The following is a 23,813-nucleotide window of genomic DNA, read 5'->3' on the forward strand; positions in this document are numbered from 1 at the left end:
CTGAGACTCAGATGGTTGTATGGTTTGCTTAGGGTTTCTTAGCTAATCTGACCAAATGCTGGAAAAAGACATATTGCCTAATCTATCATTACTTAATTATGGATTTTGTGAAAAATAATAGAATAGGTTAATGGGTGGATTTATATTAGGTCAATGTGTTACTCCTTTTTAACTTGAAATCATGCTATTGTTGTAATGATGAAATATTTTAGAATCTTTTGAATCAAAGTATCCACTTTCTTTTCTAAATTAGACATTTGCACAACTCAGCATAAAGTTGATGATCCTTTAACTTATGAAACATTCTTCTCCTTCCTCTAAAAAATTAAAGTTTTTCCCTCTGTGTTTAAGAGTTAAGAAATGGTGCTTTCAAAGGAAAAGTGAAATATTTTCCTTTAGCTTATTTTTAAGGTTATTGTGGTAATAGACAGAAAATTACATACAAAAATATTTTGGGGGAGCTCTTTCCTAGTTGGTTTTTAAATCATTGGGCTACCTAAAAAGTTTTTAGTTTCTATTATGAGCTCTTTTATCCACCAGCATTATTTGATGCAGTGTAGCTATAAAAAGGTATTGAAGGATAACAAGTAGAAACTAAGTGATTGAAATAGATACTAGGTGATTTTTATAATCTGGGCAGCTAATGAATTTGCCAAATATTTTTCTTTAGGAGGGGATAGCAAAAATATTCTTCCTTATACTTAAAAGATTTCTCGCTTTAGCTGTCTTCATACTTAATAGTGATCACTTTCTTGTACTGTAAAGTTTTTATATGAAGATGTTGAAATGGAAATCTTCCATATTATTATTATCAATATTTTAATTATGTTTTGAAATAAATTCAAACTTACAGGAAGAGTTGCAAAAACAATACAAACCCCATACACAGAACTCCAGCGTACCTTGACCCCCCTCCCCCGATACCCCAATCCACCAACTTTAACTTCCTGTCACACCATCATTTCTTTCTTTCCCTCCCTCCCTCCCTCCCGATCTATCTTCCATCATCTATTGCTCTGTCTTCTGAAATATGAGAGGAAGCTGTACACATCCTTGAACAAACAGTATATTCACATATACATTTCCCATGAACAAGAACATTCTTTTATGCAATCACATTAAGCGCAGCTAAGAAGTTCAAGAAATTCAACGTTGATAAAAAGCTTACATTCTATATTTCCTTTTTATATTTTCTTATGTCCCAACTGTGTCCCTTTAAGCCTCCTCTCCTCCATCCTCAGATCCCATCCAGGATCATTCTTGGCATTTAATTGTCATTAGCTATTTAGACTTTTTTTTTTCAATTGTGGAAACATATATGCAGCCTAAATCTTCCCATTCCACCCCCTCCCTAGCATTCCCTTAGTGGGATTAATCACCTTCAGAATGTTGCAATGCCATCACCTTCCCACCATCCATTACTAGAAGTTTCCCTTCACCCCAAACAGAAACCCTGCACTCATTTCTTAACTCCCCATTGCCACTTCCCCCACTTCTCGTAACCCATACTCTACTTTTCATCTTTATGGTCATATTCTCTGAAACTTTCTTTGTGTTTACCGTGGGGCTTAAATTTAACATCTTAAATCTATAACAGTCTTGTTTTTCTTTGATACCAACTTAACTTCAATAGGACACATAAACTATGTTCCTATACTCCTCCATTCCCCCACCTTTATGTAGTTCTTTTCAAAAATTACATATTTTACATTGAGTCCAAAACCACTGATTTATCATTACAGTTTATGTATTTAGATCCTGTAGGAAGTAAATAGTGGAGTTACAAATCAAGAATACGGTAGTATTGGTATTTATATTTACCATGTGATCTTTACTGGAAATCTTTATTTCTTCATGTGGTTTCAGTCAATTGTTTAGTGTCCCTTCCTTTCAGCCTGCACATTTCCCTTTAGCATTTCTTATAGGACTGATCTACTGGTGATGAAGTCCCTCAGCTTTTGATTATCCGGAAATGTTTTCATCTCCCCCTCATTTTTAAGCTCCAGGTGTTTGTGAATTTTCTAAGTCTCTGATGGTTACTGACTTCTATTTGTATTCCACTGTGGTCAGAGAATGTGCTTTGAGTAAATTCAATTTTTTTAAACTTATTGAGGCTTGTTTTATGTCCCAGCATATGGTCTATTCTAGAGAAAGATCCATGATCACTAGAGAAGAATGTGTGTCCTGGTGACCTGGGATGTAATGCTCTATATATGTCTGTTAAATTTCTCTATATCTCTCTCTCCTTTCTTTGTTTCTCTGTTGGCAGGGCTCTCTTTAGTATCTGAAGTAGGGCAGGTCTTTTATTAGCAAAATCTCTCAGCATTTGTTTGTCTGTGAAAAATTTAAGCCCTTCCTCAAATTTGAAGGAGAGTCTTGCTGGATAAAGTATTCTTGGTTGGAAATTTTTCTGTCTCAGAATTTTAAATGTGTCATGCCACTGCCTTCTAGCCTCCATGGTGGAGGCTGAGTAGTCACTACTTAGTCTTATGTTGTTTCCTTTGTATGTGGTGAATTGCTTTTCTCTTGCTGCTTTGAGAACTTGCTCCTTCTCTTCAGTATTTGACAGTCTGATCAGAATATGTCTTGGAGTGAGTTTATTTGGATTTATTCTATTTGGAGTTTGCTGGGCATTTATGCTTTGTGTATTTATAGTGTGTAGAAAGTTTGGGAATTTTTCCCCAACAATTTCTTTGAGTACTCTTTCTAGACCTTTACCCTTCTCTTCCCCTGCTGGGACACCAATGAGTCTTAAATTTGGATGTTCTATTTTATCTATCATATCCCTGAGATCTGTTTCAATTTTTTCAATTTTTTTCCCCATTCTTTCTTTTGTTCTTTCATTTTCTGTTCTGTGGTCCTTGAGGACACTGAGTCATTGTTCAGCTTCCTCTAGTCTTGTACTATGAGTATCCAGAATCTTTTTAATTTGGCCAACAGTTTCAGTTTCCTTTATTTCCATAAGATCATCTGTTTTTTTATTTACTCTAGCAAGTTCTTCTTTATGCTCTTCTAGGGTCTTCTTCATGTCCTTTATATCCTGTGGCATGCTGTCGTTGTTTGTGTTTAGTTCTTTGATTAATTGCTCCAAGTACCGTGTCTCCTCTGATCTTTTGATTTCGGTATTTGGGTTTGGGTTCTCCATATCGTCTGGTTTTATCATATGCTTTAAAATTTTCTCTTGTTTTTGGCCTCTTGGCATTTGCTTTACTTGGTAGGGTTCTTTCAAGATATGAAAAACACCAATCTCTAATTTGTCAGATCTACAGCTTGGTGGCATACACTTTATCTATCTAACCAGCGGATGGTGTCCACGAGTCACCTATTCCCCTCAAGTCAGTTCTCCCCAACTTTGTCTTTGTGATGTGTGGGGGTCTGATTCTTGTGGGGTTCAATTGGTGCACCAAGTTTGGGTGTGTTGTTGGTGCTGTCCGCCCTGAATGTGGCGTGTGTGTCTGAGTGGTTAGGGAGGCAGGGCAGCTTTAGCAATCAAACCTCCCAGGTGTTCCTGGAGATTTAAGGCTGCTGTAAGAGTTTAAACCTTCGTTTCAGTCTTGCCACAGATTGTCTCTGCTGCTGACTCACAAGTCCTTGGTATTGGCGTAGGGTCCCTGGGATTTCCGAGTGGGTCCCCCTTCCCAGCCGGGCTCTTCCAGGACCTCTGTGGAGGGAAGGCTGTGCCATATCACAAGTGCGTGCCGGCCCTCCAGGGAAGCCCTGGGCCACCGGGCCGTGCAGGGGTGTTCCCAGCCTGCTGTAAAGATGGCTGGATGGGGCGTGTTAATTTCCCCTTTTCACACAGCTCCGCCTTCCCAGTCCCAGGACAATTAGCTGTGGGTGCACTAAAGGCCACCGTCCATGGCTGATATTATGGCATGTGCATGTGTTGCGGGAAACACTCCCCGTCACACTGGGACCCTTGGTGCGGCTCTGGGCTGTGGCTCCGGTCCCAGGCAGGAGCATCCCCAGCCCGCTGGGAAGATGGCTGCAAGGGTTGCGGTTTCTTCTCCTTTCGGCTCCCCTCTGCCCTCCTGGCTCCGAGACAATTAGCAGCGGGTGCTGGAAGGGCTGTCTTCCACACCAAATACTGAGGCATTCACAAGGCCTGCTCCTGCTGCGCTTCACTGTGCAGCTCTTGCCGCCACATCTGCAGACGCTCCAGGATTTTTTTTGTTTTTTGTTTTTTTTAAAAGAACTAGTCCGTCTCCAAACGCCAAACCACGTCTTCCCCACACCGCAGCGCAGCTGCCAGACTTTCAGCTGGCTCACTCACTCATTTCAGAATGGAGACTCCTGGTTTCACCAAATGCATGGTCCCTGTGAATTTAGCAGACCTTGTCTGGCTGGTGCATCGCTGGAACTGGTGTTCTGGGTCCCTTTCTGGCTTTTATCTAGTATTTTCATGGAGGTGTTTTTTTGCCCTGTTTCACCTAGCTGCCATCTCAGGTTCTCTACCATATTATTTTATAACATGTTTTCTATATGACAATAAACTGGAAACATGCACCAACTCTTATTTTGAAAATAATAAATAAATTAGTAAATAAAAAGTCAGTTCCAAGAAGGTTTCTGAGGTAAATAGTAATAACATTTCTTTCTGAAATCCCTTCATTGGATTCCTCAGTGATGTGTATTTTATTGTCTATTTGCTTCAGAGCTCTAGTGCTTGGAGGCCCTGTGCTCCAGAATAGCATAGTCTTGACTTGCTTTGAGTACTAGGGTCAAAAATAAAAAAACTGTATTTTGCTAATATGCCCTATATGAGGTACTTCATTGACTTACAACTTGGCATCAAAAACTCATCTAGCCTGAAGAAAATTCCTGAAATTGTTGAATTGTAACCCGTACCATATTTTGAAAGTTGCTCTATAACTACCTGTTAAATTGTTCTTTGAAAGTTATCACGTTTCTGCATATCTGTTATATTTCACAATAAAAAAAATGTTTAAGAAAAAAATAAAGTCTTTGTTATGTTCAAAAAAAAGAGAAACTCATCTAAAGAATCCTTTCTTTAGGGAACTATTCTGCAGTTTTAGCTTGTAATCCTCTCCCATGGCTACTTGTTGCAGAGTTGTCTCCTTGTATCTCAGCATTACTGAATGGATGGCACATTTTCAGATGGGTCAAATAACATTCCCAAATAGCAGCTCATCCTATGCCAATTATACTACCCAAGTATTTTTATATTTGCCATATGCTTTTTATAGTCACTTTCACATTCCATCTTTAAAAAAGGATAATAGAACCCCTAAATCTTGTCCATTTGTGGAATTTATGTGACAGAGATAGTAAATACCATTAGCTACAAAGTGATCTATTTTTTCCCAATGTATATGTTACATCCGTGCTAAATTGAATATGATGAGAGTATACTGATTTTTTACTAAATCCAAACATATTTAATTTTTTACTTTTGCCTTAGAGGTCATCAGAATATGAAGACACCAATATGCCTTCTGTACATAATCTTGTTCCTATCATTAATGACCAGTCTCAATATATTCATCATTTAGAGGCAGAAGTCAAGTTCTGCAAGGTAAGTTTCTTATTGAGAGTTTAAACTTACCTAAATTAAAGTTTATATTATTTATACCTTGTGTAAAACTTTATCATTAATCTTCATGGTTATAGCTGTACATTGATAATTGCTATCCCTATATGATTGAGAAGACTGATATGTTATAGGGACTTGTCAGGCATGGGGATGATGACTCTTGGCCTACCATTTATTATTATTATTATTTAATTAGAGAAATTGTGGGTTTACAGAAAAGTCATGTAAAAAATACAGTGTGCCCATATAATCCCCTATTGTTGACACTCTGCATTGGTGTGGTACCTTTGTTAAAACTGATGAAAAATATTAAAATAGTACTATTAACTATAGTCCATAACTTATTTTTGGTGTATTTTCCCCCTTTACCACCATATTATTAACACCTTGTATTAGGGTCATACATTTGTGATATCCATGAAAGAATATTCTTATATTTGTACTATTAACCACAATCCATCATCCAAAACAGGGTTCACTGTTTTATACAGTCCCATGTTTTATCTTCTAATTTTCATTCTAGTAACATACATGACCCAAAACTTCCCCTTTCAACCACATTCACACACATAATTCAGTGCTCCTAATTACACTCCCAATAATGTGCTACCATCACCACCATCCATTTCTAAACCATTACAATCTACTGAAATAGAAATTCTATACAAATTAAGCATCAGCTCCCCATTTTCTACCCCAATCAATCCCCTGGTAGCCTATAATACAAATTCTAACTGTGAGTTTGCTTATTACAATTAGCTCATATCAGTAAGCTCATACAATCTAATTATTTCATATTAATGAGATCATACATATTTGTCTATTCGTGCCTGGCTTATTACATTCAGCATAATATCCTCAAGGCTCACCTATATTTTTGAATGCATCAGGACTTCATTCTTTTTAACAGTTGAATAATATTCCGTTTTATGGATATACTACATTTTGTTTATCCATTCATCAGTTGATGGATACTTGGGTTACTTCCATCTTTTGGCAATTGTGAATAATGCTGCTGTGAACATCAGTGTGCAAATGTTTGTTCGCATTCCCTGTTTTCAGTTCTTTTGGGTATATACCTGGTAGCAAGATTGCTGGATCATATGTCAGTTCTATAGTTAGCTTCCTGGGGAACCTCCAAACTGTCTTCCACAGTGGCTGCACCATTTTACTTTCCCACTGGCAGTAAATGAAGGTTCGTATTTCTCTACATCCTTTCCAAAACTTGTAGTTTTCTGTTTTTGTAAGAGTAGCCATGCTAGTAGGTGTGAAATTGTATATCATTGTGGTTTTGATTTGCATTTCCCTAATAGCTAGTGATGTTGAGCACTTTTTCGTGTGTTTTTTAGCTGTTTGTATTTCCTCTTTGGAGAAATGTCTATTCAAGTCTTTCACCCATTTTTAATTTGGGTTGTTTGTCTTTTATTGTTGAGTTGTAGGATTTCTTTATATATTCTGGATATTAAACCCTTATCAGATATGTGGTTTCCAAATATTTTCTCCCATTGTGTAGGATGTCTTTTCACTTTCTAGAGAAAGTCCTTTGACACACAAAAGTATTTAATTTTGAGGAGGTTCCCATTTAACTATTTTTTTCTTTCATTGGTTATGCTTTGGGTCTGAAGTATAAGAAACCATTGCCTACTACAGGATCTTGAACATGCTTCCCTAACATTTTCTTCTAGGAGTTTTATGGTCCTTATTCTTATATTTAGATCTTTGATCCATTTTGAATTAATTTTTATATAAGGTGTGAAATAGGGATCTTCTTTCATTCTTTTGCATACGTATATCCTGTTCTCCCAACACCATTTGTTGAAGAGACTATTCTTTCCCACTTGAGTGGATGTGACAGCTTTGTCAAAAATGAATTGGCCATTGATGTGAGGGTCTATTTCTGAACTCTCAATTCTATTTCATTGGTCTATATATCTGTCTTTGTGCCAGTACCATGCTGTGTTGACCACTGTAGCTTTGTAGTAAGCTTTAATTTAGGAACTGTGAGTCCTTCAACTTCGTTTTTCTTCTTCAAGATGTTTTTGTCTATTTGGGGCCTCTTACCCTTCCAAATAATTTTGATAATTAGCTTTTCCATTTCTGCAAAGTAGGCTGTTAGAAATTTGATTGGGATTCTGTTGAATCTGTAAGTCAATCTGAGTAGAATTGACATCTTAATGTTATTTAGTCTTCCAGTCCATGAACACAGAATTTCCTTTCATTTATTTAGGTCTTCTTTGATTTCTTTTAGCAAAGTTGCATTAGTTTTCTGCATATAAGTCCTTTACATCCTTGGTTAAATGTATTCCGAAGTATTGATTCTTTTAGTTGCTATTTTAAGTGGAATTTTTTTCTTGATTTCCTACACAGATTGCTCATTAATAGTGTACAGGAACACTACCGATTTTTTTTTCATGTGATCTTGTCCCCAGCCACTTTGTGGAACTCATTTATTAGCTCTAGGACCATTGTTGTAGTTTTTAAGGACTCTGTATAGGAACATGTCATCTGCAAATAGTAAAAGTTTACCTCTTCTTTTCCAATTTGGATGCCTTTTATTTTTTTTCTTGCCTAACTGCTCTAGCTAGAACAGCTACATCATTGTTGAATAACAGTGGTGACAGTGGACATCCTTGTCTTGTTCCAGATCTTAGAGGGAAAGCTTTCATTCTGTCACCATTGAATACGATATTTGCTTTGGGTTCTTCATATATGCCCTTTATCAGTGGTCTATCCTGGAGGATGATCCATGTGTACTTGAGAAGAATATATCTCCTGCTGTTTTGGGGTGCAATGTTTTGTAAATGTCTGTTGGGCATAGTTCATTTATCATATTATTAAAGTTCTCTGTTTCCTTAAGGTTCCTCTGTCTAGATATTCTATCTATTGATGAGAGTGGTGTATTGAAGTCTCCAAATATTATTGTAGAGATGTCTGTTATGCTCTTCAGTTTTGCCAGTGTTTGCCTCATGTGTTTTGGGGCACTCTGGGTCAGATGCATGAATATTTATGATTGTTATTTCTTCTGGATGTATTTCCCCTTTTATTAATATATAATATCCCTCTTTGTCTCTATAACAGTTTTGCATTTAAAGTCTATTTTGCCTGATATTAGTATAGCTATCCCAGCACATTTTTGGTTACTGTTTGTGTGGAATATCTTTTTAAACCTTTCACTTTCAACCTATTTGTGTCTTTGGATCTAAGGTGAGTCTCTTGTAGACAGGATGTAGTTGGATAGTACTTTTTTTTTTGTCCATTCTGTCAATCTTTGCCTTTTGATTGGGTTTTTAATCCATTAACATTCAATGTTATTACTGTAAAGGCAGTACTTACTTCAACCATTTTATCCTTTGGCTTTTAAATGTCATATCTTATTTTTGTCTCTCTTTTCACCTTTTTAGTTACCCTTACTGATAATCATTTCCACACTCTTCTCCAAGCCTCCTGTCTTCCTTTCAGCCTGAAGAACTCCCTTAGTATTTCTTGTAGAGCAGATCTCTAGTCGATGTACTTTCTCAGTTTCTGTTTATCTGTGAATATTTTAAACTCTCCCTCATTTTTGAAGGACAGTTTTGCCAGATAAAGAATTCTTGGTTAGCAGTTCTTCTCTTTCAGTTCCTTGAATATATCAGAACACTGACTTCTTGCCTCCATGGTTTCTAATGAGAAACTGGCTTTTAGACTTCTTGTGTTTCCCTTGTATGTGATGAATTGCTTTTGTCTTGCTACTTTCAGGATTCTCTCTTTTATCTTTGGCATTTGACATTCTGATTAGTATGTCTCTGGGTAGGTCTATTAGAATTTATTCTGTTTGGAGTATGTTGTGCTTCTTGGACATGTACATTTATGTATTTCATAAGAGTTGGGAAATTTTGGGCCATTACTTCCTCAAATATTCTTTCTGCACCTTTTCCTTCTCTTCTTCTTCTGGAACACCCATGATGTATATGTTTGTATGCTTCATGCTGTCATTTAGATCCCTGAGACCCTGCTCAATTTTTTCCGTTCTTTTCTTTTTTTTTTTTGTCTGTAGATTTTAGATTTCCTATCCTCTAGTTCATTGATCCTTTGTTCTGCCTGTTCAAATTTGCTGTTTTATTATTCTAGTGCATTTTAATCTCTTGTATTGTGCTTTTCATTCCCTCGATTTCTTTTTATGTTTCTTTTTATACTTTCAAATTCTTCTTTATGCTCAATCTTCTTAATATCCTTTATCTCTTTAGTCATATTCCTTCATCTGCTTGAATTGATTTAGGAGATTTGTTTGAACATCTTTGGTTAGTTGTTCTAAATTCTGTGTCTCCTCTAAAGTTTTATTTTGTTCCCTTGGTTGGGCCATATCTTCCTGTTTCTTATTATAACTTGTAATTTTTGCTGATGTCTAGAAGTCTGATTATCTTGATGAGTTTACTCTGAAGGTCAGTTTTTCTCTCTTGCCTAGGGTTTTATTGATGTTTGGCTTTGTGTAATGGCCCTTCTTTGACACTTGGTTCAAACGATTTTTAAGATTGCACTATTTGTGCAGTTGTTTCACCCCCAGGAGAAAGCTTCCTTTCCCCTGTTCCTCTTCCAGGAATGTTGTTCTCTTTTGTTGGTTTTTGCTTTGCTTCTCTCTATATATTTTTTTTTTATACCTTCCATTGTTTCTAGCTGCTTTAGCCTGGAGAGCAAATTCTTGGAGAAGGGTCATCCTGGACATGACCTTCCTAAGTTCATATTTCCCAGCCCAAAAGGAGCCAGGGACTTATGAAGGGGTGCAGACCAGGTCCAAAGAGCCCTACAGACAGCATCAGGGAAGATACCAAAAGCCTTTTTGATGACTCCCCAAACTTCACTTTCCCGGCCTGCTCAGTAGATGGTGCCCTTCAACAAAGTGCTTCCTGCAGCCCTAAGGAGGTATTATGTCTCTAAACCCCACTCTGACTCTGTTGGGGGAAGAGTTGAAACAATGGCTGCAGCCATCCCTGTCTGGGGTGGGCAGAAACAGCAGCTCAGAGCTGGGACCTAGCAGTCCAAATTTCACTGCTCAAAAGCTGGGATTCATGCTCAGCTGTGACCCCTCCCATTCTTGATGAAGAGGACTTGCACATCCCTCTTTGTCCAGAGCAGCCAGCCAGGGACCAGACCCAGAGGCAGCTCACCTTTAGAGTGGGGGATGTGTGCCAGTAGCCATCATGGGGTGAGCTACTTACGGTTCTTTACTACAGTTTCCCAGCCTCTTCCTCCCACTCTTCTCTGGAGATACTATACAGTGCTCGCCTGGCCTCCAAAGCCCCATAATGGTTGTTTCAGACAGTTTCTGTCTGACTACTAGCTGTTTTGGAGGAGGAGTGAGTCCTGGAGCTCCCTCCTCCGCCATCTTTTCTAGTGTATTTTTAATCTCCATTATTGTGCCTTTCATCCCCATAATTTCTGTTGTTTCTTTTTTATACTTTCTGATTCTTCTTTATGCTCACATATTGTCTTCTTAATAGCCTTTATCTCTTTAGCCATATTTTCCTTCCTCTCCTTAAATTGATTTAGGAGATTTGTTTGAACATCTTTGATTGGTTGTTCCAACTTCTGAGTATCTCTGAAGTTTTAATTTGTTCCCTTGACTGAGCCATATCTTCCTGTATTCTTGACCTTTAGAATAGCCTGTGTTTAACCATTCAGGTTTTCTCAGCTCTTCTTCATCTGATTCTTGCCCTGGATATGTGGTGCGACTTTTAAGACTGTACGTTTTGTGCAATTATTTCACCTCTAGGAGAGAGTTCCCTTTCCTCTGTTCCTTCTCTGGGAATCTTGATCTGTTCTGTTTGTTTTACTGCAGACTTTTTCCCCTAGCTCCTATGATTTCTTTAAATTCTCTCCCACACTCAGTGCCCCATTTTCCTTATACTTTTCATTTCTGGGACTGCTCCTTTCTTATAGTACTTCCATTTATTCCCCCCACCTTCCTTTTGTTCTTCTTCTTTAAGTTTTTCTGCCTCTGGTTTCTTCCCCATTAAGTTATCTTGCCCTGGGGAGCTAGATGGAGTCAATAGAGAAAAGTGAGTCACTTCAGAAAAGTCTGTTTTGCCTTTAGGTTGTCCAGCCGACTGAAACTAAACTAAATTGAGTAAGGACACAGAAGTGCTTACCAGCCTTTTAATGGTGATATCTCTCTCTCCTCCCCCCCTCTCTCTCACATTTACTTATTTATTTATTTATTTAGCCCCTGGGGGCCCTTTTATGTGCAGCACTCCTTAGCAGCTTGTGGTTCACCCTGGGACTCTATGGACTTAGGTCCCTGTGGCTGGATATGTGTGGATTTCTAACTTGTTGCAGTGAGTCACTTAATACTGACAACAGAGATTTAAAAAAGCTTAGAATCCCTGCTTCTTGCACCAAATTTAAATAGGTTGACCATGTATGGGAGAATTTGTATTAATATTCTAAAGTATTTATCACCAGCCAGGCTAAAGTAAATGGAGTGTAAAGGAAAAGTTCTGAAACACAAGAGCATATTATCAAATAATTAGACATAGGTAAAGACAAGACTGATGAGAAATTAAGCCATCAGAAATGGCATGGTTGAAAAAAATAAAAGTTAAAAAAAAAGCAGTCTCAATCTGCAGTGGGAGGGACCCAGGCAGTGCTGCCTCTCTGTGACTTGCAAGCTATGTGTTTCTGAGTGAGGGAGAGGAGAGGGGAATGAGAAGCTGACCACTCTCTGGTTCAGAATTGTCCTACTTGAGATTTTTCTGTTTCCTGAATTCAGCATTTGTGGAGTCCTTCTCCATTCTCTGCTGTTCTCCAGAATTCTAAGCAATTGGGATTTATTCTTTTATTCGCTAAGTCTCTGGGGAGACTGTTTCAAGGGATATCTTATGTTGTCATGTTGATGACATCCAACCATGCCTTTTTTTTTTTCAACCATGCCATTTTTGATGGCTTAATTTCTCATCAGTCTTGTCTTTACCTATGTCTAATTATTAGATGATATGCTCTTGTGTTTCAGACTTTTTCCTTTCCACTCCATTTACTTTAGCCTGGCTGGTGATAAATGCTTTAGAATACTAATACCAATTCTCCCATACATGGTCAACCTATTTAAATTTGGTGCAACAAGCAGGGATTTTGAGCTTGTAGACTAAATCTTCTCTGTTGTCAGTATTAAGGATCTTACCTTGACCTCATATGAGAAGCATATCTCATAGAAGATACTGATAGTAATGATTAAGAAGCCAAAAGCATACCTATGACTTGTAGCATTGGAAGGTTATGTAGTTTAATAACATCATTGTTGGTCATTTCTTTTTGCCTTCTCAAAACATGTTAGTGTTTTAATTTTTCTTTCTTTTTTTTAAATCAATGTCAGTGTATCATCAGAATGGTAGATTATTTTTATAGGAGTTACTGATATTTTTTGCATCATATATTACATTTTGGCCTTTCTTCTAGGGTGTAAGACCAGTAGATAATTTAGGGAGTTTTAAATGTTTCATTGTCTTAACTTTATAAGGAAGTTCCTGATGTTAGTGATTATTTTCTGTTTGTTGTTAGAGGACACAATCATTAATAGAGAGGTGTTCTTGGATTACCAGTACAGCTGAAATAATATCCTAGGAATCATTCCATTAATAGGCATCTATTAACTCCTAAGATGTTTGGGCAAAACTTAATAGATATAAAGCAGAAATAATTAATGATTTAGTTGAAAAGACAGTAATATTATTCCAGACACCACCACCAGCAGCACAATAAAGAATACAATGTAGCCCTTTACTCTGTGTTGAAAACTGTAATTATAGTAAGAGAAGGTGGTTACTAAAAGCTAGTATCTTCAGGTGTATTTTTATGGGAGAGGAAGATCTTGAAACTGGTCTTAGAGTTGCATCATTTAGACTGACAGAAGTGAGATAAAGACTTTCCTGGGTGAACAGAACAGCAACAATGAAAGGATGTATTCCAGATGAATCTGGTTTGTTTGTGAGGGCTGTGAGGCATCTGCCTCTTATCTTCCTACAGTGGAGAATGTCTCCTAGAAATAATTGAAATAAAACTGAGCTGGTAAAGTGGAATAGAAGACTTGAAAGTCAGTGTAAATTTGGTACATTTTAACAAGGGAGTAATGAGATGAATGTAATGTTTAAAAGGCCTAGAAATATTTTTTAATTATAGTTTTTAATTGCGGCTTTGATTTTTTCCTGAATAAAATAATTGAAATGATTTTGCATATATTATATAATAACTTTGATTTTACTAGTAGTGAAGATGAAGTTAATTATTGTACCATATCTATATAGGTATTTTTGACATATTTCTCAGAAAGAGAAATGCCACTCAATAAGCAGTTTAATGTTATTTATTTATAATTCCTTGTTTTATAAAACCCTGCAAGGTCAAGAAAACATTCTTTCATAACTCTCCACCAAATTGTTTTAACTCACATGAACTGGCTACCAGTTTTTAGATAACTATTTTAACTTTTCATGACCTTTTTTTTTTTTTTTAATTTCAGAGTGTTCCTTTTTTAGTTGTCTGTCAGTTTTCAGCAAGTTATTGGCATTTGATCATATAGATTTTATCTGTACTTCTGCAGTCTACCTGGTTCTTAAGAATCCTTTAGATAAGCCTTTTAATTAAAGCCTTTCCATAAGATTTGATGCCTTAGAGAAACCACATACTTCTGAGGTATGGCTATCAGCAGGTCCTCTACCACACACCTCATTGTTTGATAGCTGATGTTTGAGTTGCCTTGTTTGTCTTAATATATTTGTAGTACTCCAGGAAATTGATAGAGAGTGTATGTTTTCCATGCTTTATGATATCCTAAATTTTCTTGTAATGAACAAGTAGAAGCACTTCTTAAACATGTTTATCATTTTTGGTGTTTTTTTCCTGCTTTTTATAGGAGGAACTCTCTGGAATGAAAAATAGGGTACAAGTAGTTGTACTCGAAAATGACAGGCTCCAGCAAGAGCTGAAATCTCAAAGAGGAGAGGAGACAATGAGAGAACAAACACTCCTGGATGCATCTGTGAGCATTTCTTAATAAATTATGTTCTAAGTTTGCTTGATTGAAAAAAGGTAACAAATCTAAAAATTAGCTTGAAAACTATGTTCTATGTGACAGTGTGCAATGATACTATGAGAGGGAGATTTGGAGTCCTAAGACAAGAGTGTACCTTGTCCCAATTATGTTTACTTTCCTTCTTACCACAAACATTCCCTCCTCCCCTCTCCCCCAGTCTTCTGAACTGTTAAATTCTCTTTTGAAGCCTGGCAAAAGTACTAAGCTGGAATTCTCTTGGGTCCTCAAAAATGAATAGTCACTTCAGTGGAATGAATCTTCAAATGCAGTGATGTAGTGCTGCCTAATTTCTACTCTAGTTTCTTTTTTGAGCATACCATTTTTGCTTTTTCCATATTTAAAGCACAGGTCTGAAAATAGGAAGTGCTTTATATAGGAAGGACTCTGTCTGAAGCCTGGGTCTAAGTCCAGAAGCTATTCGGAACCTTGGTTTAGATTTCTGTTGGATTTCTCTAAATTTCCTTGAGCACTGAAATGCAATAAGTCTGATGAGCAGCATGATGTAGTAGAAAGAACATTGGTCTCAGGGTCTGAGGATCAAAGTTAGCATTGTACCTGACAAGCTGGGGGTTTAGCTTTCTGTGGCTTAATCTTATGGATTCTTGGTTTCCTTTTTGGTAATTTGAAAAGATTGACCTATATTAGTAGTTCTTAAATGTTAATGTGATAATAATCACTTGGGATACTTGCTGGCAGTGCAGATTCCTGGGCTACAACCCTTGAGACTCTGAGTCAGTTGGCCTGGGTTGGGTTTTAGGAATATGAATTTAACAAATTCCCCAAGTGATTCTAATATTCGTGGATCACATTTTGAGAAAGCCTGGACTATATAGATGACCTCTTCAATTCTATGACAAAATTTTTGTGGTGATATTTAAGTAGTGTTTAAATTTGGTATTTCTTAGGACTTTTCATAAATATTTTTGCCTTAAAGATGTTTTTCACTCTTCTGCTGTAGAACAGAGTTAATCAAGCTTGTTCTGCTTTTTGAGACAAATTCAAGTTTCCATTGGGAAGTTTTAATACTTGCTGTTGCAGCTTTACTTTGCAGTTGACTTTGGTGGTTTTGACTAAGTTGTCATTAGCAAATCAGTTCTTATAAGAAAAATGTGAGTGCCTTAATCTTTTAGGTATATTTCCTCTAACTTTTGTGATCAGAGCTTTTTTTTGTATGTTTGTCTTTTTGTTGTTTTTGTTTTTTACCTGATATCTGAATCATTTGTAAACTCTGAATTGTATATTTGTTAGAATTTGCCATTTAGGTATAGGTGTTGGTGTTAACTCTGAACAATAAGGTGAACTGGTGAGTAGTTTGGTTTCTTTCTCTGTAATTATGTTTTAGTTAGTGATCAACTATTTTTCCATTCATTATATAACATTTTGAAGAATTATATAATTATTAATATTAATGCTTAAAAATTCAGTCTCAGTTGTTTATTTTAATAATGTCAGTTTGAAGAGAATGTAGCCATATAGAAAGTACTTAAAAGTAGCTCATTTAAAAAATAAATATATTCTTTTGCTTTGCTTCCAAGTATATAGTCATTTAGCTAACAGTGACTCAATTATGCATAGTTTTCAATATTTATATAATAGCAAAGAAGTGGAAGAAGGGGAAGTGAAGTGAGAAAGGAAATTAGGCAGACAAGTGAATCAGAGGGCAAGAGAAGTGAGTAATGCAAAAGGGGAAGGAAATGATGGGAAGAGCACATATGCCTCACAGTATGGACAAAGGAAACCTGCTAAAGAAAACTATAGCCGTAAATTTAGAAAGAACAAGGTTTCAGAGAAGTTTGCTTTCTTCAAAACATCCGCATAAGCTAAAATGCAGTACAAATGTTTCACTGATTGTTGTAGATATTATCTTGTGACCTTGATATCTATTTTTTTTTTTATTAGAGATGTTGTGGGTTTACAGAACATTCCTGCATCAAATACAGGTAGTATCTTTATCCGGTTTTAGTATGAGAGTGATATTGGCCTTATAGAATGAATTGGGGAGTATTCCCCCTCTTCAATTTTTTGAAGAGTTTGAGCAGGACTGGTATTATTTCTTCTTGGGACATTTTGTAAAATTCCCCTGTGAAGCCATCTGGTCCTGGAGTTTCCTTTGAAGGGAGGTTTTTGATTACTGATCCAATCTCTTTAATAGTTATTGTTTTGTTTAGATCTTCTACTACTTCTCAAGTCAGTGTAGGTGGTTTCTTGGTATCTATTTTAATGTTGGTTCCCTGTGTAATTTTGTTGTTATAGAATTGTTGCCCCCACCTTTTATTTGTGTAGGTAAATAAATTTCAGTAATGCATGCATGTTGCTTTATTAGGGGGGTTTAACTTGAATAAAACTTTCAGAATACCTTAAATATAAATAGATCAATAGGTATGTTCTTTTTTAACTTCTTTAAAAATTTTATTGTAGTAATATATATATAACCCAAAATTTCCCATTTTAAACCACTTTCATTTGTACAATACAGTGATATTAATTGCATTCACAGTGTTGCCCTATCCATACAATTATACATTACCAAAACTTTTCTGTTACCCCAAACAGAAACTCTGTACCCATTAAGCAATAACTCCCCATTCTTCCCTGACCCCAGTCCCCGGTTACCTGTAATCTACTTTTTGTCTCTATGAATTTGCTTATTTTAGGTATTTCAAATAAGTGAAATTTTACAACAGTAGTCCCTTTTGTCTGGCTTAGTTCACTCAGCATGATGTTTTCAAGGTTCTTCCTGTTGTCACATGTATCAGAACTTCATTCCTATTAACAACTGAATAATATTCCATTGAGTATATGTGTCACATTTTGTTTAGCCATTTTTCCATTAATGGACACTTGGGTTGTTTCCACCTTTTGGCAATTGTGAATAATGCTGCAGTGAACATTGTTGTGCAAATATCTTTTCAAGTCCCTGCTTTAAATTCTTTTGGGTATACACCTAGAAGTAGGGCTGCCCAGTCATATGACAATTCTATATTTAACTTACTGAGGATTTGCCAATTGTCTTCCACAGTAGCTGCACCATTTTACATTCCCACCAACAATGAACAGGGGTTCCTATTTCTCTTCATCCTCACCAAGACTTGTGATTTTCTGTTGTTTTGATTAATTGTTTACTGCTTACTGGGTACCAAATGGTATCTCAATGTGGTTTTGATTTTCATTTTCCTCATGGCTAATGATATTGAGCTTCTTTTCATTTGTTTATTGGCCATTTGTGTATCTTCTTTGGAGAAATGTCTATTCAAGTACTTTGCCCATTTTTTAATTGGGTTGTTTGTCTTTTTGCTGTTGAGTTGTAGGATTTTTTTTTATATATTCTGGTATCAATCCCTTATCAGATATATTATTTTCAAATGTTTCTCCCATTCTGTAGTTGTCTTTTTACTTTCTTGATAATATTCTTTGATGCACAAAGTTCTAAATTTTGATCAGTCCATTACTGTGTTATGTTAGATTTTGCCAAAGCTGTTGGCTAATATGAATATAGATTTTCAGTGTTTTATAATGCTTTCTTCTGAAAAATGTTCGAAACATTTATATAATAATAACTAATATTTACTGATGACTACATGGTTGTAATGTGCCAGGCACTGTATTAAGTACTTTATTTACATTCTTCATTTCAATTTCACAATAATCATACAAGACAAGTGTTATGATATTTATTTTCAAATTAATAAATTAAGGTACACAGTGTTTAAGTAGACTAAGTAATTTGTCTAATGTCAGAAAGCTAGAAAGCGGCAAAGCAAGTATCTAGTCCGGAACTGTGTGGTTCCCCAAATCCATCCTTCTAACCACTGTTTAGAAGACCTTTCTGCATGTTATCAGGAATAGCTTGTCAACATTGAATCAAGCCAGATTTTGTTTGCCAGAGAATAGTTCGCCACCAACAGAGCAGAGAAGAGCCTCTTCTTTCCTGTCTCTCAGTGTTAGTCCTGGACTTGGATGGGAGACTACATGACCACCTTTTAGACTAGTTTATGACTTAGAAATGGAAGAAACAAGCAGATTTCATTTTGAAAACTAAAACCATGTGAATGAAGTATGTTATATTTCCTTTCTGTCTTCATTTTCATTACTCTTCCATCTTTTAAAATATCTCTTCATTGAAGTCTTTTCTCAAGAGTTCAAACAAAAAGTTATAATTATGTTATATATATTAATTATTAAAAATTTTAGCATTTGTACTCTTTCAGGGATTTAGGAGATTTTTTTTAAGTAGAAAATTTCTGAACCATTTATTACATTCTTGGTGAATATGCTGACGTCCAGCCCTCTCATTCATTTACGTAATTACCCATACCTATAGATATTTGAGTTTGTAACACTTGTCTTAGAGAATATGACTCTAATAGCCTAAAATTTTAAGATGATTCTTAACTGTGGTTTAGAAGCATGTGCTTTTTTACTTTCCTCAAGGGAAGAATCAATATTCCATTTATAAAACATGCATGTTTACTTTAAAGTTCAATGGCAGTTGCAATTAGTGGCACATTTTATTTTAGGGAAACATGCAGAATTCTTGGATTACAACAGGTGAAGATTCTGGGGTAGATGAAGCTGCCAAGAAATCATCATTGCACGGCCATAAAGATCTTGTCAAAGCTGTATCTGCTGCTGAGGATGAGAAATGGAAGCTAGAACTGGTGAGTATATGGATGCTTTTCTCTTAAGTATCTGTTTTTGGTTCACCTCTTTTATTTTACATAGTAAGGTATAGGATGTTTTGGTTTGACTGATGACTAAATACTAGTAGTTTATGAAACATTATTTTTTCATCCACAAATTTAATTGTCTTAAAACTAATGAGGAAATCAGTTTATTTTGAAAATAAGGTAAAATGTTATTCTTAATAACTTTCTTATTTCTATTTATTCTACTAATTGTTTCTAATTATTCTTGATTCTGTAATTTAAAAAAAAACAACACATAACTGTCAAGCTTATTGGTTGTCCTGATTATCTAACTGTAAAGGAAAACTAAAAAGAAGCTAGGTTATCAGCAGGATTTTTAATCAGTGGAAGGGGGCCTCTTTTAGGATTCAAATGTTTAATAATAGAGTCTGATACATGAATATCCTACTAGATACGCCATAAGAATGTGATATCTCCAGTATAATCATGTACTTGGCAGACACTTAACTCAAAGTTCATGTTTAGATGCAACTATTTTTAAGGATACAAAATTTAGAAAAGAGAGCTGAACTCTCTTCTCAGTGACAGTAAAATACGACTATAAAGGGAGGGGAGAAATGAATTTAAATTATAAATTCAGTCATCACTAAAGCAAGCATTTTGGTTCACTAAAATTTCAGCAGAAGCAAATGCTAAATATAAGAGATAATTTGAATAATAGGCTAAATAGAGTTTTATAATCATGAGAAATCTGATTACTTGTCAGAACTCTGTTCCTCTACCCTGATTAGATTCTTGGTTGTCTGCCTGTGAAGTATTAGATGTGTGTAAGATTCATGTTACCATAAATTTCTAGTAGAGAGATTTTTCATTAAAAAAATCTAAAATCTAAAAAATCTATTTATATTAATAGTTAATTAACAGTGTATTTTCCCTCCTGACTTCAATCCGTTCATTGTTATTCAATAATGTCACTTCAATTTAATACCTGCTATATGCCAGCATTGTCTTGCAGATAAAGAGAAGATGGGTGTTCTAGTTTGCTAATGCTGCTGGAATGCAAAACACCAGAGATGGATTGCTGTTTATAAAGGGGGTTTATTTGGTTACACAGTTACAGTCTTAAGGCCATAAAGCATCCAAGGTAACACATCAGCAATCGTACCTTCACTGGAGGATGGCCAATGGTGTCTGGAAAACCTCTGTTACCTGGAAGGCATGTGGCTGGTGTCTGCTCCAAAGTTCTGGTTTCAAAATGGCTTTCTCCTAGGATGTTTCTCTCTAGGCTGCAGTTCCTCAAAAATGTCACTCTTAGTTGCACTTGGGATATTTGTCCTCTCTCAGCTTCTCTGGAGCAAGAGTCTGCTTTCAACGGCTGTCTTCAAACTGTCTCTCATGTGCAGCTCCTGTGCTTTCTTCAAAGTGTCCCTCTTGGCTGTAGCTCCTCTTCAAAATGTCAGTCTCAGCTGCACTGAGTTCCTTCTGTTTGTCAGCTCATTTATATGGCTCCACTGATCAAGGCCCACCCTGAATGGGTGGGGCCATGCCTCCATGGAAATATCTCATCAGAGTTATCACCTACAGTTGGGTGGGGTGCATTTCCATGCAAATCTAATCAGCACCAAAATTTCTGCCCCACAAGACTGGATCAAAGAATATGGCTTTTTCTGGGGGACATAATACATTCAAACCGGCACAATGAGGAAGCCACATTCTCTCTGCCCAATAAACTCACAAGCATGTAGAGGAGAAATACAGAAATAAATAGCAGTACAGTGAAAAATGCTGATATAGTTATTGACACAGGAATCATGGGAACTCTTAGAGAAGGAGAGCTTGAAAACTAGGGATGAGGGAAGAAGAAAAGAGAAAGTCAGTCCAGAAAGAGAAATTGCTTGGTATTAATTCTATTTTAAGATCAAATGATACTTGAAATCCTTTAATCTGTGAAACAGACCTTTTTTTCCCTCCTTGCTAACTTGAACCCTTCTGTACATTAAATTTAACATGTCAGAATTGATCAACAATGATGAAAGAGTGAAAATGGAATGTTTCCAGAAGAGACAATGAATGAATCACATTTCAGACTCTCACTATTTACAGGCAATATTAGTTTCCAAAAGTCTCTCTCTGCCCCCAATCTCCCTCCCCTAATCCAAGTTTATTCTACTATTTAGTAAAAGAATACCTTTCTTAAAAATGGAAAAAAAAAAAAAAAAGCTAAAAGAATGAATTGCATCTCTTTTTTTCCAGTTGAATAATCTATGGCATTGCTTAATACCCCTAGGATTAAAGATCCATGTCCTAAATTGTTCACAATTTGCCTCAAACGACCTTTCTAGACTCATTTCTCATTCTTCTCCTGTCACTCTCACAAATCTTAGCTCTAGGTACTGGAGACTACTCACTACTTGCTGCTTCTGAAATTTATTAGCCACTTTAATTGCTCTTTGAGGAACTGGCTTTATTTTATGCAATCATCCCTACCTAAAATGTTTCCTTCTCATCCTCTGCTTATCAAAATGTTTCCCAGACTGCAGGGCTCAATTCAGATGCCCCCTCCCATTCAGCCTCTCCTCATTGCATACTTCCACAGCTCCCCACCTCCACCTCCATTAGAATTAATCTCTCTTATGTCTTCTCTTAGTATTGTGTTTATAACTGTTATAGATTCATATTATTTATTCCCTTTTCATTCTTGTATCATTTTTCCCTGTCAATCAGGTTATTCTCAAGAGAATATGTGCTTTAAGTAACTCCTACCTTAAAGCAAACAAACAACAAATACATTCTCTGGTCCCTACATTACCCTCCAACTGTCACCCTACATCTTTTCTCCCCTTTGTATCAAAACTTTCCAGTTGTCTGTATTCATATCTCCATTCCTTACATGCCATTCTTTCTCAACAAACTTCCAGCCCCTATATTCTACCAAACTCTTTTTTAAGGTCATTAATGATCTCCCCATGTTAGTCTTCCTGAACCTTGTAGTAACATTCTATATTAGATACATTAGTTGGTTACACCTTCCTCCTGTCCATTTTATAATGACACAATATAATAAACATCCAGAAAAGTGCACAAAACCAAGATTTATCTCCAAAGAACACCCAAGTAACTGTCACTGTGTTAAGAAGTGTAACATTACATTGCCCCAGAAGCCATCTTCATGCCGCGTTCAATCACTTCCTCCTTTTCACTTAAAACTAATTACTATTTTGATTTTTATGATAATTGCTGGAGCTTGCATCCATACATATAGGTAGTTGATTACTTTTTTTTTTTTTTTTTTTTTACTTTTAAAAATATATTTAATTGTTAAAATAATGTTTTTGTTAGAGAAGTTGTACATTTACATAAATGTCATGCATAAAACGTATGAAAAACAGAGTTACCAAATACCACCCTATTACTAACACCTTGCATTATTGTGGTATATTTGTTATAATTTATGAAAGAGCATTGTTATAATTGTACTATTAACTATGTTCCAGTATTTACAATAGGGTTCACTGCGTTCTACAGTCCTGTGTTTTTTTTTTGTTTTTTTTTTTTTTTTAATCATCATTTTATTGAGATATATTCACATACCACGCAGTCATACAAAACAAATTGTACTTTCGATTGTTTACAGTACCATTACATAGTTGTACATTCATCACCTAAATCAATCCCTGACACCTTCATTAGCACACACACAAAAATAACAAGAATAATAATTAGAGTGAAAAAGAGCAATTGAAGTAAAAAAGAACACTAGGTACCTTTGTCTGTTTGTTTGCTTCCCCTACTTTTCTACACATCGATCCATAAACTAGACAAAGTGGAGTTTGGTCCTTATGGCATTCCCAATCCCACTGTCACCCCTCATAAGCTACATTTTTATACAACTGTCTTCGAGATTCATGGGTTCTGGGTTGTAGTTTAATAGTTTCAGGTATCCACCACCAGCTACCCCAATTCTTTAGAACCTAAAAAAGGTTGTCTAAAGTGTGCGTAAGAGTGCCCACCAGAGTGATCTCTCGGCTCGTTTTGGAATCTCTCTGCCACTGAAGCTTATTTCATTTCCTTTCACATCCCCCTTTTGGTCAAGAAGATGTTCTCCATCCCACGATGCCGGGTCTACATTCCTCCCCGGGAGTCATATTCCACGTTGCCAGGGAGATTCACTTCCCTGGGTGTCTGATCCCACGTAGGGGGGAGGGCAGTGATTTCACCTTTCAAGTTGGCTTAGCCAGAGAGAGAGGGCCACATCTGAGCAACAAAGAGGCATTCAGGAGGAGACTCTTAGGCACAAATACAGGGAGGCCTAGCCTCTCCTTTGCCGCAACCGTCTTCCCAAGGGTAAAACTTATGGTAGAGGGCTCAACCCATCAAACCACCAGTCCCCTATGTCTGTGGTCATGTTAGCAACCATGGAGGTGGGGTAGGCGAATACCCCTGCATTCTCCACAGGCTCCTCAAGGGGGCAATACATCGTTTTTTTTTTTTTTTTTTTTTTTCCTTGTTTGTCTTTTTTCTTTTTTTTTTTTTTTTTAACTTTCCCTTCTTTTTT

The 23,813-nt window shown here is 36.3% G+C and overlaps 1 protein-coding gene across 15 annotated transcripts in view; it reads left to right on the top strand.

Annotated features, from left to right (window-relative positions):
* Window positions 1-23,813, top strand: part of SDCCAG8 (SHH signaling and ciliogenesis regulator SDCCAG8) — a 288,104-nt gene that overhangs the window by 17,253 nt on the left and 247,038 nt on the right. For all 15 annotated transcript variants that reach the window (XR_005214623.1, XR_005214625.1, XR_005214622.1 and 12 more), the window contains exons 4-6: window positions 5,423-5,536; window positions 14,433-14,558; window positions 19,130-19,270. Coding sequence is in view for 6 of the 15 variants with exons in the window: in XM_037822222.1 (XP_037678150.1) it covers window positions 5,423-5,536; window positions 14,433-14,558; window positions 19,130-19,270 (381 nt within the window). In the remaining 9 variants the exon portion in view is untranslated. The remainder of the gene's footprint in view (window positions 1-5,422; window positions 5,537-14,432; window positions 14,559-19,129; window positions 19,271-23,813) is intronic.

This window comes from Choloepus didactylus, chromosome 2, assembly GCF_015220235.1.
Source record: "Choloepus didactylus isolate mChoDid1 chromosome 2, mChoDid1.pri, whole genome shotgun sequence".
Classification (NCBI taxonomy): Eukaryota; Metazoa; Chordata; class Mammalia; order Pilosa; family Megalonychidae; genus Choloepus; species Choloepus didactylus.